At 45.5% G+C, this 14569-nt stretch overlaps 1 protein-coding gene across 5 annotated transcripts in view; it reads left to right on the forward strand.

Annotated features, from left to right (window-relative positions):
- LOC139422927 (kinase suppressor of Ras 1-like) overlaps positions 1 to 13961 on the forward strand; it is a 36068-nt gene extending 22107 nt beyond the window's left edge. The window contains exons 4-21 of one of the 5 annotated variants that reach the window (XM_071174407.1): positions 17 to 512; positions 4008 to 4195; positions 5078 to 5147; positions 5282 to 5365; positions 5517 to 5578; positions 5680 to 5789; positions 5907 to 6069; positions 6877 to 6918; positions 7313 to 7361; positions 7461 to 7518; positions 7593 to 7880; positions 7990 to 8186; positions 8301 to 8397; positions 10474 to 10607; positions 10701 to 10832; positions 10966 to 11101; positions 11351 to 11484; positions 11913 to 13961. In XM_071174407.1, the coding sequence (XP_071030508.1) occupies positions 17 to 512; positions 4008 to 4195; positions 5078 to 5147; positions 5282 to 5365; positions 5517 to 5578; positions 5680 to 5789; positions 5907 to 6069; positions 6877 to 6918; positions 7313 to 7361; positions 7461 to 7518; positions 7593 to 7880; positions 7990 to 8186; positions 8301 to 8397; positions 10474 to 10607; positions 10701 to 10832; positions 10966 to 11101; positions 11351 to 11484; positions 11913 to 11919 (2447 nt within the window). In that variant the 3' untranslated portion in view covers positions 11920 to 13961. The remainder of the gene's footprint in view (positions 1 to 16; positions 513 to 4007; positions 4196 to 5077; positions 5148 to 5281; positions 5366 to 5516; positions 5579 to 5679; positions 5790 to 5906; positions 6070 to 6876; positions 6919 to 7312; positions 7362 to 7460; positions 7519 to 7592; positions 7881 to 7989; positions 8187 to 8300; positions 8398 to 10473; positions 10608 to 10700; positions 10833 to 10965; positions 11102 to 11350; positions 11485 to 11912) is intronic. The other 4 variants (XM_071174408.1, XM_071174404.1, XM_071174406.1 and 1 more) reach the window with 4 other exon arrangements.
- The last annotated feature ends 608 nt before the right edge of the window (positions 13962 to 14569 follow it).

Below are 14569 nucleotides of genomic sequence, written 5' to 3' on the forward strand. Positions count from 1 at the left end.
TGTGTCTCCCCTATAGATGGAGAGCTAAGAGAGGATGGGGGGCCCTGGTTCTCTGAGCCCACCCGTAGAGAAAGTGGCTCTCTGCTTCTGCCTCCAGACCAGCTGTTGGGAGGGATGGGGGGTCCAATGCGCCCCCACAGCCCCTCTCCTCTAGCTCGGCCCCCCACCACCCCATCCACTCCCTCCACCCCCTGCACCGCCTGTGCCCATCCTCGGTCCTTCTCCGTGTCTACAATGCCTGGTCCCGAGGCCCACGGGGCATACGTTTACGCTGACACCCCCTTCACAGACCCCTTCCCCCTCTCTGCCGCCCGACAGGGGCGACTCCACGGGCACACCTCCACCCCGCCCCTCACCCCGCCCTCCAAGAGACGCCACAGGCTGAAGCCCCCCTGCACCCCGCCGCCACCCTCCCGCAAGGTGCTGCACCTTCTGCCCAACATCACCCTGACCCGCAGCAAGAGCCACGAGTCCCAGCTGGGGAACCGCATCGAGGAGCCGCCAACCAACAAGTAGGTCACTTCCTGTTCCCGTGCCCTAGGCTTTGTGTGTGACTTCCAGTCCTTTATGACCTAGAGTAATCATGGTCGGCCCCTTGTCAAGACATTTCTAAAAAATAATTTTGCTTGCGTGTGTGAGGTCATCGTGACCAGTGTTTGGGCAGTTTTCCACACTGCTCAAAATCTTGGAACAGGGTTGAATATAGCACACGCCTCCACCCTATTATGATGTTACAACTGGACGTTTAAGGGCAGGGCTTTTCACACACACTTGTACTCACACACACACACCACATCCTGCCTGCTGCTGCCTTAATGTGTATACGGCCAGAGCTAATCCCCACAGATTCTCAGAGATAATGAGTAATGCCAAAACAGGAAGCTTTTTCTATGGCCTGATTCTCAAAGCAGGGCAAGACACACACATACAGTTTATTAAGTACACCACCCCCTTCACGGAAGCGTGGCCGTAGCTTGCTATATAAAGCAGGCAGACAGGCATCGAGACATTCAGTTAATGTTCAATTGAACATTAGAATGGGCAAAACGAGTGACTTAAGCGACTTTGAGCGTGATATGATCGTCAATGCCAGGCACGCCGGATCCAGCATCTCAGAAACAGCCACCCTCCTGGGCTTTTCATGCACGACAGTGTCTAGTGTTCAACGAGAATGGGGGACAAACAAAAAACATCCAGTCAGCGGCAGTCCTGTGGGCCAAAACAGCTTGTTGATGTGTGAGGTCGAAGGAGAAAGGAAAGAATTGTGCTGTTCTGGAAGCAAGCTAATAGGTGGGCCACAAAAAGACAAATAATGGCGCAGTACAACAGTGGTGTACAGAACAGCGTCTCGGAACTCACAACTTGTCAATCCTTGTCACGGATGGGATATTGCAGCAGATGACCACACCGGGTTACATTCCTATCAGCTCAAAACAAGAAGTGGCTCCAGAGGGCACGCGATCACCAACACTGGACAATTGAGGAGTGTAAAAACATTGCCTGAAACATGACAGCAAGTTCAGTTTACTTGAGTAGCCTGCGCAGTCCCCAGCCTCTTTGGGATGAGATGGAACGGGCTGTTGGCAGATTGAATGTACCGCCGTCCAATCTGCTGAAACATTCCCGACATTTCCGAATGTCCCAAAGTAATTCAGGCTGTTCTGGAAGCAAAGGGGGTACTAGATGAGTGTACCTAATAAACAAACATAAACTCAGAAAAAAAATAAACATCCTCACTGTCAACTGCGTTTATTGTCAGCAAACTTAACATGTGTAAATATTTGTATGAACATAAGATACAACAACTGGGACATAAACTGAACAAGTTCCACAGACATGTGACTAACAGAAATGGAAAATATGTCCCTGAATAAAGGGTGTGTCAAAATCAAAAGTAACAGTCAGTATCTGGTGTGGCCACCAGCTGCATTCATTACTGTAGTACATCTCCTCCTCATGGACTGCACCAGATTTGCCTGTTTTTGCTGTGAGAAGTTACCCCACTCTTCCACCAAGGCACCTGCAAGTTCCCGGACATTTCTGGGGGGAATGGCCCTATCCCTCACCTTCCGATCCAACAGGTCCCAGACGTGCTCGATGGGATTGAGATCCGGGCTCTTCGCTGGCCATGGCAGAACACTGACATTCCTGTTTTGCAGGAAATCACGCACAGAACGAGCAGTATGGCTGGTGGCATTGTCATGTCAGGATGAGCCTGCAGGAAGGGTACCACATGAGGGAGCAGGATGTGTTCCCTGTAACGCACAGCGTTGAGATTGCCTGCAATGACAACAAACTCAGTCCGATGATGTGACACACCGCCCCAGATCATGACGGACCGTCCACCTCCAAATTGATCCCGCTCCAGAGTACAGGCCTCGGTGTATCCCCCATTCCTTCAACAATAAACGCAAATCCGACGATCACCCCTGGTGAGACAAAACTGCGACTCGTCAGTGAAGTCCTGTCTGGTCCAGCGACGGTGGGTTTGTGCCCATAGGCGACGTTGTTGCCGGTGATGTCTGGTGAGGACCTGCCTACAAGCCCTCAGTCCAGCCTCTCTCAGCCTATTGCGGACAGTCTGAGCACTGATAGAGGGATTGTGCATTCCTGTTGTAACTCAGGCAGTTGTTGTTGCCATCCTGTACCTATCTCGCAGGTGTGACGTTCGGATGTACCAATCCTGTGCAGGTGTTGTTACACGTGGTCTGCCACTGTGAGGACGATCAGCTGTCCATTCTGTCTCCCTGTAGGGCTGTCTTAGGCGTCTCACAGTACGGACATTGCAATTTATTGCCCTGGCCACATCTGCAGTCCTCATGCCTCCTTGCAGCATGCCTTAGGCACATTCACGCAGATGAGCAGGGAACCTGGGCATCTTCCTTTTGGTGTTTTTCAGAGTCAGAAGAAAGGCCTCTTTAGTGTCCTGAGTTTTCATAACTGTGACCTTAATTGCCTACCGTCTGTAAGCTGTTAGTGTCTTAACGACCGTTCCACAGGTGCATGTTCATTAATTGTTTATGGTTCATTGAACAAGCATGGGAAACAGTGTTTAAACCCTTTACAATGAAGATCTGTGAAGTTATTTGGATTTTTACAAATTATCTTTGAAAGACAGGGTCCTGAAAAAGGTCTGTTTCTTTTTTTTCTGAGTTTACTAACGCATATCAGTAATATCCTGTTTGTAATGATGTTGCATTAGTGATGGAAAGCTCAGCCATAATGAAACCTGACTAGACAGAAGTACTTTAACAGGACTGATACTACATTATGTACATGTATATAGAAGTATACCCTATGACCCCAGACCTAGCCTGTGAGGACACTGATGAGTTTGAGCTGCGGCATAGGGAGTTACAGACAGACGTGGCCTTCTCCACTGTGTGGAGCCCAGAGAAAGCAGGCGGGCAGGCAGTGGGGCTGTGTGCTTCTGGATCAGCCCTCTTTATTCCTGACCAGGAAGAGGATGCTAAGCCCTTTGGCCTGTGCTCTGCTAAGCTCTACTCCCCTGTGGTGGAGGGTGTGGCTCAGTCTTCCCTGTGTGCCTTTTTTATTTAATTGTATTGTCCTCCAAATGGCAGCAGGTAGCCTAGTGGTTAGAGCAGTGGGCCAGTAACTGAAAGGTTGCTGGTTCAAATCCTGAGTCAACAAGGTGAAAAGATGTCTGTGTCCTTGAGCAAGGCACTTAACTCTAAAATTTACTCTGGATAAGAACGTCTGCTAAATTACTCAAATGTTCAATATATGTGTTGCTGAATCTCCTCTCTGCCAAGGCATGCTGCTACTGCCTCCCTTCCCACCCTGCCTGCCTGCCTCTCTGACACTTACATAACATTGTTCATACAGTATGGCCATTTAAATAATTATCTCTGGTGAAAGATGATCTGTATGGAGGCCCATTTTGGATTGTCATTGAGTAATCCAGTGCTGACTGTGTGTTGAGATGAGGGTGTGAGGGCAGCAGTGGGCCACTGTACTGACGTCCCAGCGTTCTTTGTTCCCCTCAGGTGTGCAAAGAAGAATAAGTTGTTCCTCAACGTTCAGATCAATGGGAATGGCTGTGAGGACTCACCCTCCCGTTCCCCCCACCGGTCTGCCCGCACCCCTGGGGTTTCCACCCCCGCCCCTGCCCCCACCCCCTACACCCTACCTGGTACCCCTACCCTGATGGAGGAGCATTCATCCCACCTCAAGAGTGAGTACAAATACATTTAGACTTACCCCATTTAGGCTATATGTAAGGAATCTTCACTGAAATAGATTGGTAAATGCATGGTGAATTACTCAGATGAAATAGACCGTTTGTATGTGTGCTCTTTGTAAAGAGCCGAATGTATTTCCCAGTAGCTGGCTGTAGGGTCACAGTAGCCGTCCCAGTCTGGCTCAAGAGTGTTTCTGTCAGTAGATTGCTGGGATTGTTCCATCTGAGTGCTGTGATGTGGGGGAGGGAGCGTTTTCTGTTCCATCGCTTCTAGAGAAATTACATTACTCTTCCAATTCATTCGACAGCTTAGAGAGAAATCTAACACTCCCACAAAGTCGTGTGCGTGCAGTTGCATGCGTGCCGTTTCGTGTCTGTAATGATTCATGTGTAGGAGCGTCACCTACCAAACCAACGTCATTAGGTCTCACTCAAATTCGTTTTCACTTGTAAAATGATCAGTAAATGTTTTTCATTGGTTTGGCACATAGTGTATTCGTCCATAATGATTCATGTGTAGGAGTGTCACCTACAAAACCAACGTCATTAGGTCTCACACAAATTTGCTTTAACTTGTAAAATGAACAGTAAATGTTTTTCATTGGACTGGCCCATAGTGTGGCAAGTTGTAAGCAACATCAACACTTGGGTTGCAAAGTTCTGGGAATTTCCAGGAGTCTTCCAGCGGGTTATTTCTGGAAATCCTGGGAATTTTGGGAAAGGTGAAAACATTTTGCAATTCCCTAAGCACCAGTGATTTCATTTTGATAGTAGCCACAAAACTTCATAAATAAATTGCCCTATTTGTGCTAATACTTCATTTTTAGGCAAATCCTCCTCTGTCTAGGTTCATTTGACATCTCTCTCTCTCTCCAGATAACATGGGGTTGCACCGTGGCTCCCCACAGGCAGTGAGGAGAGACATAGGCCTGGCCGTCACTCACAGGTTGGCAACTACCTCATGTCATACACCTTTAGGCCAGAGACTACCATGATACAAATGTAAAATATACTTTAAATCCACAGTATATAGAGCAAAAAAGGATTGATGGTTTAAGTAATTGAGGATTCTGTGTGAAGATTTTCCACCAAGTCGTGGCTGTCCCAGACATGTCAGGTCTGTCAGAAGAACATGATGTTTGGTGTGAAGTGTAAACACTGCAGGTGAGTGGAGTAAGGAGAGGGAGGAGTCTCTGAGATGTTCTGGTGTTGGATTGTTCTGGTGTCTCTACGATGCAAAAAAAATACAACTTCATCTTATTTTGGTGATCAGTTGTTCTCTACTGTTCTCTGATTGGTGGTTTCCTGTCTGCAGGTTAAAGTGCCATAACAAGTGTACTAAAGAAGCTCCCTCCTGCAGAATCTCTTTCCTGCCAAGTAAGCCATTTCTTGCTTCTCATGTTCATCCATGGATTCATAGTTTACCCATTTTTATTCAACAAGCATTAGTGTTAATGGTCCCAATCTCTTCTTTCCAGTCACCAAAATACGGAGGACTGAGTCTGTGCCGTCTGACATCAACAACCCTGTGGACCGGCCATTAGAAACACCACAGTTTGGCACACTGCCAAAGGCTATCACCAAAAAGGTAGATATTGGATGTTACATCGCACCTTTGATGATAATGATATGCATGGTGCTGTTAGGACAGACAAGTGTGTTATTGACTCTGATCAGTGTGTATTTCTTCTTCTCCTTCGGTCAGGATCACCCCCCTGCGCTGAACCAGTTGGACTCCAGTAGTAACCCATCCTCCACCACCTCCTCCACACCCTCCTCCCCTGCCCCTTTCCAGAACCCTCCCAGTGCCACCCCGCCCCCCAACTCCTCGCCCAAGGTCCACCGGGACAACCGCTTCCACTTCCCAGGTAGGTCCCTGACCGTCACTCACACGCCTATGCAAATACAGAAACACACACAATCACCTCAACATATATACACAATCACCTCAACATATACACACAATCACCTCAACATATACACACAATCACCTCAACATATACACACAATCACCTCAACATATACACACAATCACCTCAACAAATACACACAATCACCTCAACACAATCACCTGGAGTGTCTCCCTTTCTCTCTCTCACACTCTCTCACATGCAAACACAAATGAATATACACACAATCACCTTAACATATACACACAATCACCTCAACATATACACACAATCACCTCAACATATACACACAATCACCTCAAAATATACACACAATCACCTCAACAAATACACACAATCACCTCAACAAATACACACAATCACCTGGAGTGTCTCCCTTTCTCTCTCTCACACTCTCTCACATGCAAACACAAATGAATATACACACATGCAAACACACAAATTGATATACACTTAACCACACAAGCATGTCCACTGCACAAAAATAAGCCAGCATACTCCCACTATCAAAGCGCATGCTTGCATTGTGTTCTTGATTACACAGAAGGTCTCCCTGAGTCACATTTCCTGTTTAGCGAATGTTGAACGTTAAACGTGGAATGGAATGGCCGGGCAGGAGTGGTCGTCCTCCCACTCTCTCCCTCTCTGCATTAATACCACTCCTCAGGGGGGTGGGAGTGACTGGGGTTATTTTAACGGCTACTCTAACCCAGAGTCTCTCTCTCCACTCCATGCTTGTTGGTTCTTCCCTGTCTTTTCCCTAAGCTGCCTGCTACTTTCAGCATAGACAGCAGTTTATCTTCCCTGGTGAGTTTACAGTACGGTCCCAAACAGACTGTTGTGCTGTGCTCACACCTGCCCACGTCCCCAGCCCCAGCCTTGTCAATTCTCTCTATCTCCTGCATGTACTCACAGGCTTAGTGAATTACATGACAAAGTTGTGCATTTGTGAATGTTTTAGAGTAATGTGTTGTGTGATATTTAGACTGCATTGTTTCATGTGGAGATGGGTCTGTCTGCCACCTGCTGGGGAGTTTGGGAATTGCATGTCTCGTTATGGTGGATGTTGTCAGCACATTGCTATGGCAAAGTGACAATATAAGTGGGCAAAGAAACTACATGAGGGACGCAATTTTGTCTTTACAAGCAAAAAGCCACATTATTTTTATTACATACTGAACATTTGTATTTTTTCTCCCAGATGTGTCCAGTTCTTCTACGTTGCACTCTGAAGCCCTCCATGACACAGTGTAAGGCTTTCCTGTCTATTTAATTTATCAATAGTGTTTTAATGGTACAATACTCGGCATACTCTGATATTGTGACTGTGGTTTACCCTGTCCCAACAGGGAGACTGAACCAGCAGATGACATACACTTTGAACTGGCCGAGGATGAGGACGGAGAGGTAAAAACTGAGTATGTGCGTGCGAAGTAACTGAGACACATGCCCAAAACCCAACATGCATGAATGTCCTACAGGAGGAAGAGGAGGAGGTGGTTGAACCTGAGATCGACCCAGACCCAGTAGTGGAGGAGGAAGATGAGGAGGAGGAAGATGATGATGAGGAAGATGAAGATGGGGGTGAGAGTGAGATGAATGGGGGTTCGGATGGTGAGTGTGATGGTGATGAGTTGGATGACCTGCCCAACTCAAGGGGAGGTCGCTGGAAAGGCCCCATCTCCCGTAAGGCCAGCCAGACCAGTGTCTACTTGCAGGAGTGGGACATCCCCTTCGAACAGCTGGACCTGGGAGAGCTCATTGGGAAGGTGATATAAAATATAGAATGAGCTATATTTGCATCAAACTGTCAGTGTTTTCAGTTTTAAACCCATTTAAAGTGTGTTTCTCAAACTGTCATTAAATCACTCACTCCAGGGCCGTTGGGGCAAGGTGCATAAGGGCCGTTGGCATGGAGAGGTGGCCATCAGGCTGCTGGAGATAGATGGGAACAACCAGGACCACCTGAAGCTGTTTAAGAAGGAGGTGATGAACTACAGACAGACCCGTCATGAGAACGTGGTCCTCTTCATGGGGGCCTGCATGGCCCCGCCCCACCTCGCCATCATCACCAGGTAGGAGGGGCTAAATCGCATCTAGAATAATAACTTATCCCTTTGTTATATTCAGTCAACCATAGCTGTTGTTTATTTGTTTAGTTCCATTTGTTAATTCAAGTGTTTCTCTAGTTTCTGTAAAGGGAGGACATTATACTCTGTCGTTCGAGACACCAAAAACACACTGGATATAAACAAGACGAGGCAAATTGCTCAAGAAATTGTAAAGGTAACTTCTTTCCCTGTTCAATACTTTCACGTGTGTTTGTGTGTGTGTGTGTGTGTGTGTGTGTGTGTGTGTGTGTGTGTGTGTGTGTGTGTGTGTGTTATTTATATATACACACACACACTAACCAACAAAAGAAATGCAACATGCAACAATTTCAATGAGTTACAGTTCATTTAAGGAAATCAGTCTATTGAAATAAATTAATTAGGCCCTAATCTATGGATTTCACATGACTGATAATACAGCTATGCATCTGTTGGTCACAGATATCTTTTAAAAAAAGTAGGGGTGTGGATCAGAAAACCTGTCAGTATCTGGTGTGACCACCATTTGCTTCATGCAACGCGACATGTCCTTCGCATAGAGTTGATCAGGCTGTTGATTGTTGAATGTTGTCCACTCCTTTTCAATGGCTGTGCGAGGTTGCTGGATATTTGCCGGAACTGGAACACGCTGTCGTAAAGTCGATCCAGAGCATCCCACACGTGCTCAATGGGTGACATGTCTGGTGAGTATGCAGGCCATGGAAGAACTGGGACATTTTCAGCTTCCAGGAATTGTGTACAGATCCTTGCGACATGGGGCCGTGCATTATCATGCTGAAACATGAGGTGATGGCGGTGGATGAATGGCACGACAATGGGCCTCAGGATCTCGTCACGGTATCTCTGTGCATTCAAATTGCCATCGATAAAATGCAATTGTGTTTGTTGTCCATAGCTTATGCCTGCCCACCATGGGGCACTCTGTTTACAACATTGACATAGGCAAACCAACACTACGCCATACACGTTGTCTGCCATCTGCCGGTACAGTTTGTTAGGTTCTTATTTTTCAGAGTAAATAACTCACAGACACTAGAGAAGCTTTAACCAAGTTTAATCGTCCCCAAAGGTTCTGTACAGCTGAAATCAGACAGCAAAAGATTTCAGACTTCACAGTTTATATGCATCCTACTTAAGACTACCAATCCTACCAATCCTTACATTTTATGGCTCTACGGGAAGCTAATAAAGAGGGTAACAGGATTCCAAACTCTTAAGAGAATCTGTCCTCACCTCCTGACCTCAGACCCTCTTTCATCTAATACACAGATGTCCATCTGTCTCCCCTGTAATCAACACATCGCTCTCCTCTCGTCCATCAAACACATTCCAAAGACTTCTTCTTTCTTCTGGGAACCATTAACTTCTAACATAACCCAGTCTCTTTCATTTCCTATCATTCGTTTAATATCTCAATGTTCAAAGTTTAGCCGATTCCAACAAGTTGAAACAGGGATTCATCTGTGAAGAGTACACTTCTCCAGCATGCCAGTGGCCATCAAAGGTGAGCATTTTCCCACTGAAGTCGTTTACGATGGCGAACTGCAGTCAGGTCAAGACCCTGGTGAGGACGACGAGCACGCAGTGGAGCTTCCCTGAGACGATTTCTGACAGTTTGTGCCGAAATTTGTTGGTTGTACAAACCCACAGTTTCATCAGCTGTCCAGGTGGCTGGTCTCAGACGATCCAGCAGGTGAAGAAGCCGAATGAGGAGGTCCTGAGCTGGCATGGTTACACATGGTTTGTGGTTGTGAAGCCGGTTGGACCTACTGCCAAATTCTCTAAAACGACGTTGGAGGCGGCTTATGGTAGAGAAATTAACATTCAAGTCTCTGGCAACAGCTCTGGTGTACATTCCTGCAATCAGTATGCCAATTGCGTGCTCCCTCAAAACTTGAGACATCTGTGGCATTTTGTAATGACAAAACTGCACATTTTAGTGGCCTTTTGTTGTCCCCAGCACCTGTGTAATGATCATGCTGTTTAATCATCTTCTTGATATGCCACACCTGTCAGGTGGATGGATTATTTTGGCAAGGGAGAAATGCTCACTAACAGGGATGTAAACTCATTTGTGCACAACATTTGAGAGAACTAATATTTTTGTGTGTATGGAACATTCCTGGGATCTTTTATTTCAGCTCATGAAACATGGGACCAACACTTTACATGTTGCGTTTATATTTTTGTTCAGTATAAATGTGTAATGTATATTTACTCTGTCCTTATTTACATCCTTCAATCTACACAGGGAATGGGCTATCTGCATGCCAAAGGCATTGTCCACAAGGACTTGAAGTCGAAGAATGTCTTTCATGACACCAATAAAGTGATTATTACAGACTTTGGTCTGTTTGGAATCTCTGGAGTGGTTCAGGAGGGGAGGTAAGGACTCTGCATATTGGTTCCTACAGCTATCGTCTCAGCTGGTAGATGCTCAGTGGGTGACTGTGTGTGTGTGTGTGTCATGCTTCACAGGCGAGACAATGAGCTGAAGCTTCCACATGGCTGGATCTGTTACCTGGCGCCAGAGATCGTACGCAGGATGAGCCCTGGAAACAATGAGGACCGCCTGCCATTCTCCAACGCTGCAGACGTCTACGCCTTTGGGTACGATCTTAGCACATTCTGAAGTACCTTTTCTTTATCATTGGTAGCACAATGTTTTTTCTCTCTGAGACTGCATGAGTTTACAGTTAACTGGCTCTGGGGAATGACCATATTGCTGGTTGCCCCCTTTTAGCACCATTTGGTACGAGCTCCAAGCCAGGGACTGGCCTATCACCAACCAGCCTGTGGAGGCTACCATCTGGCAGGTGGGGAGTGGTGAGGGCATCAAGAAGGTCCTGGCAGAGATCAGCCTGGGAAAGGAGGTCACGGTGAGTGGAGGGGTGAAGCACCTCTGTGTGCCAGATCACATTGTGGTGGAATCATGCAGAGATCTATGCTCATAAAAAAAATAATGTATCCTCGTGGTGCAGGTGAAGATATTTTCTAGGCGAATGCTATGTTTTTACGGGATGACCTTGTTAGAATAGAGGAGACATTAAAGCTGAGTACAGGATACATCTCTGCATTGTGTTGGCACAAACTAAAGACATTAATAGCTCCTGTGTATGTGTGTGCAGGAGATCTTGTCTGCCTGCTGGGCCTATGACCTGAGGGAGCGGCCCACCTTCACCCAGCTGGCTGACATGCTGGAGAAGCTGCCCAAACTCAACCGGAGACTGTCCCACCCTGGACACTTCTGGAAGTCTGCAGAGTACGTATCCTAGAGGTGGAGGTAGAGGTAGAAGCATAGGAGGAGTATATGTCCTGCCTGCCCTGAGATGCACTCTGACCCCTGACTGGGCTCTGACTCGTCTGGAATGGACTTATGTATAAAAAGACTTATGTTCAACTGAAGGCTTGTAAAGGATGACCCCCAGATTGCTGTGAGGTATTAGGCCCACTGATGTAAAACTAATGGGGACCAGTATGCCTGAGTAGACTCTTGGTAGTAGTTTATGTTCATAATATTCATGAGTCACATTAGCATCTGATGGTCCACTGCAAATACATTGACCCCTGTAATATGAGGGACGGTGATTTCTAAAGGTGAATCGTTTATCATTTAGAAATGAACCATATGTGATGCTAAGGGAATGTTCTTTGTTTTATCTTCTGCTTTCCAAACTCTATCTCCCCCAGGATGTGACTGTGAGTTGAATGCACTTTTGTGTTTAAAGCATTGTTTTGTCCCACCCTTTTCTGGACTATTGCCTGACCTGCTCTGTACCCCTACATCTCCACACCCCTCTCCTCTTCTCATATGTTTGATATACAGTACCTGGTCCAGATTTCTCTCCACCTCTCCTACCATCTCTCTCCTGCTCGTTCTCTGTAACTTCCTCATTCACTACATACTGCATGTCTGTCACTCAAAGGCCCATGGGTGGAGTCTTCTCTCACATGAACCTGTTGTCCAGTAACAGCCACCATCAGTTCAACAACTCTCTGCTAGTGGAACTGACTTGGCTACTGGTCTTCTGTTTGTATTCAAACACACGCTGGCCTCTTCTAACACTATCAGGAATGATACCACAGATGCCCCAACAAAGTCTGCCTGCATAGCATGCCAGAGCTTGAATGGGAAGAGAAGCACTTACCAGCTTGCATGGTGTTTGCCATGGTCTGTTGGGACACTTTGCATGGGCTTGTGAATCCAGAAAAAGCTTTCTGTGAGAAAGCTCATCTGAGTTTTCTGCAATACAGAAATCTGGACCCTTGTTTCATGTTGAAGTATTTACCTGTCTACTCTACTGCACCGGTCTTATTCTCTCTTAATGTTACACCTGTTAGCATAGTTTCACCAACAGTCTCTAACCTCCCATGTTTTCCTTTGTTCTCTCTCTCTGTGTTTTCTGTCTTCCTAATATAGGTTGTAGCCGTCACTATGAAATATAAGCAATGCAAAACGTACAAAGCCTGGGTCTGCCTTGCAGGCTCCTGAAATCCTTGACTCTTAGGATTGATCAAAACATTGACTCTGCCTGATACAGACACTGCTTCCACTAACCCACAGCCTGATCTTCCATGTCTATTAAACTGTAGTGTTTGGTTGTATGGGAGTGAAGGGTGCTGGACTGAGGTAGTGCTTCGCTACCTCCCCTCAACTTTCCTTCCTTCATCTCAAAACTTCTTGCCTTCATTTTTATTTTATTTATTTTTTGCTTTTTGGACTATCTGAGACTTGTGACTAACTGGTTTATGGTGTCTGTGATAAGGCTGACTGGTGTGCTGTGGCCTGTGGCTGACGGCTGCTCTGCTGTGTTCTGCTCCGTCTGCAGCCTGCCCTGCTCTCTCTCCTCTCTGTGCTGCTGTGATGTGGTTCTTCCTGCTGGGGGCTCCCAGACGACGCGGCCCAGAAACCCTCCGTGGGCCAAAACAATGGTTTTAACTCCTATCACAAATGTACCTCTGCATTCACTCCCTCCTCTTTTCTCATTGTGGTCTTGATGCTTCAGGCTGCTTGAGTGATGTAATCCAACTGCCTCTTGATTCTTACCCCTCAGCTCTCTGCAGTTATTTGATGGCATGCGCTGTGACACTGTCATTGTGCTGGCCCATGTCTGCCTTCTGGTCACTCGCTACCTGTACACATTATTTCAACAGGAGAAAAAACTATAAGAAACAAACTATCACCTTTGGTTGTTGGTTCCTATTTAAAGTAATCATTTTTGTAGTGTTTCTTATTTTGTTCCATGAAATTTGAAAGCACAAAGGTCTCAGGAGTTGGGAGAGCATGATTTAATTGACTCTTGTCTCCATGTTGCTTGTTTGAGTAGAATCTGATGAAACCATACATTTGAAAACGGCTCAGTGCATGAATGACGAATGAATATGTTGACAGTTCACAGGTGTCAGCATGCAATGGGACCTTCCTCTCATCATCTCACTACCCACTGGAAATGGAATTATGTTGGTTATTTATGACTGAAGGTATGTGATGATGAAGTGAGTGCCCTGATTATTAAAAGGCATAAGAGGGCGCCACAGAGAAGAAAGAGATGCCTTCTATCAGCCTGTGAGTGGTGTAGAGGTAGACCATTCAAGTAGTTTAGTAGAGTCATTTACAGTGCAAAAATAATAGAACAAGAGCCTGGCGCAAAAGTATCCGATAATTTACTCCTTAAACATGACCTTTTGTGCGTGCTTGTGTGTATTATGTTTGTGATTGCTTGCCTCAGTTGGTGTGAGTGTATTGTATTGGAACATGCAGGGTTGATTTAGTGAAAAACTGCAGTAAATGTTATTGACGATATCAGTGCTATCTAAGATAGACATGTATATACATTATTTAATGTACAGCTAATTAACACAATTATTGTAATATTTGTACAAACATTTTATATGTACTATACATCATTGCATTTTTAAATAGGTACTGCCCCCCCTATTACAGATGTATATATCTTTATATTTTTTCATGTACAAAATACTGTAAAAATACTGTACATTTTTTTTGAATGTTTTTTATGTCATGTAAAAATTCATATTTTTGTATTGCATGTGGCTACCATTCTGTAAACACAGTTTCTGTTTTCATCATTGAAAGAAAATAAAATGAAGCTTGTCATGTGAAAATGTATGTTTGAGCTGAATTTAATAAAGTATTTTAGTTATGCAATGGACAGTTATATTTACAGTTAGTTTTCACCAAATATATTTAGAACTACTCCCTTTCTCTGTGGTATCACTGGTAACTTGATCTGTGCCCTTGGTGTGATATGGTAATCATTAACACAAGATATGATGGAGTAAGGACATTAGGCCATAAAAACTCATATCTACTGATTCACTTATCT

This window comes from Oncorhynchus clarkii, chromosome 12 (genome assembly GCF_045791955.1).
Source record: "Oncorhynchus clarkii lewisi isolate Uvic-CL-2024 chromosome 12, UVic_Ocla_1.0, whole genome shotgun sequence".
Lineage (NCBI taxonomy): Eukaryota > Metazoa > Chordata > Actinopteri > Salmoniformes > Salmonidae > Oncorhynchus > Oncorhynchus clarkii.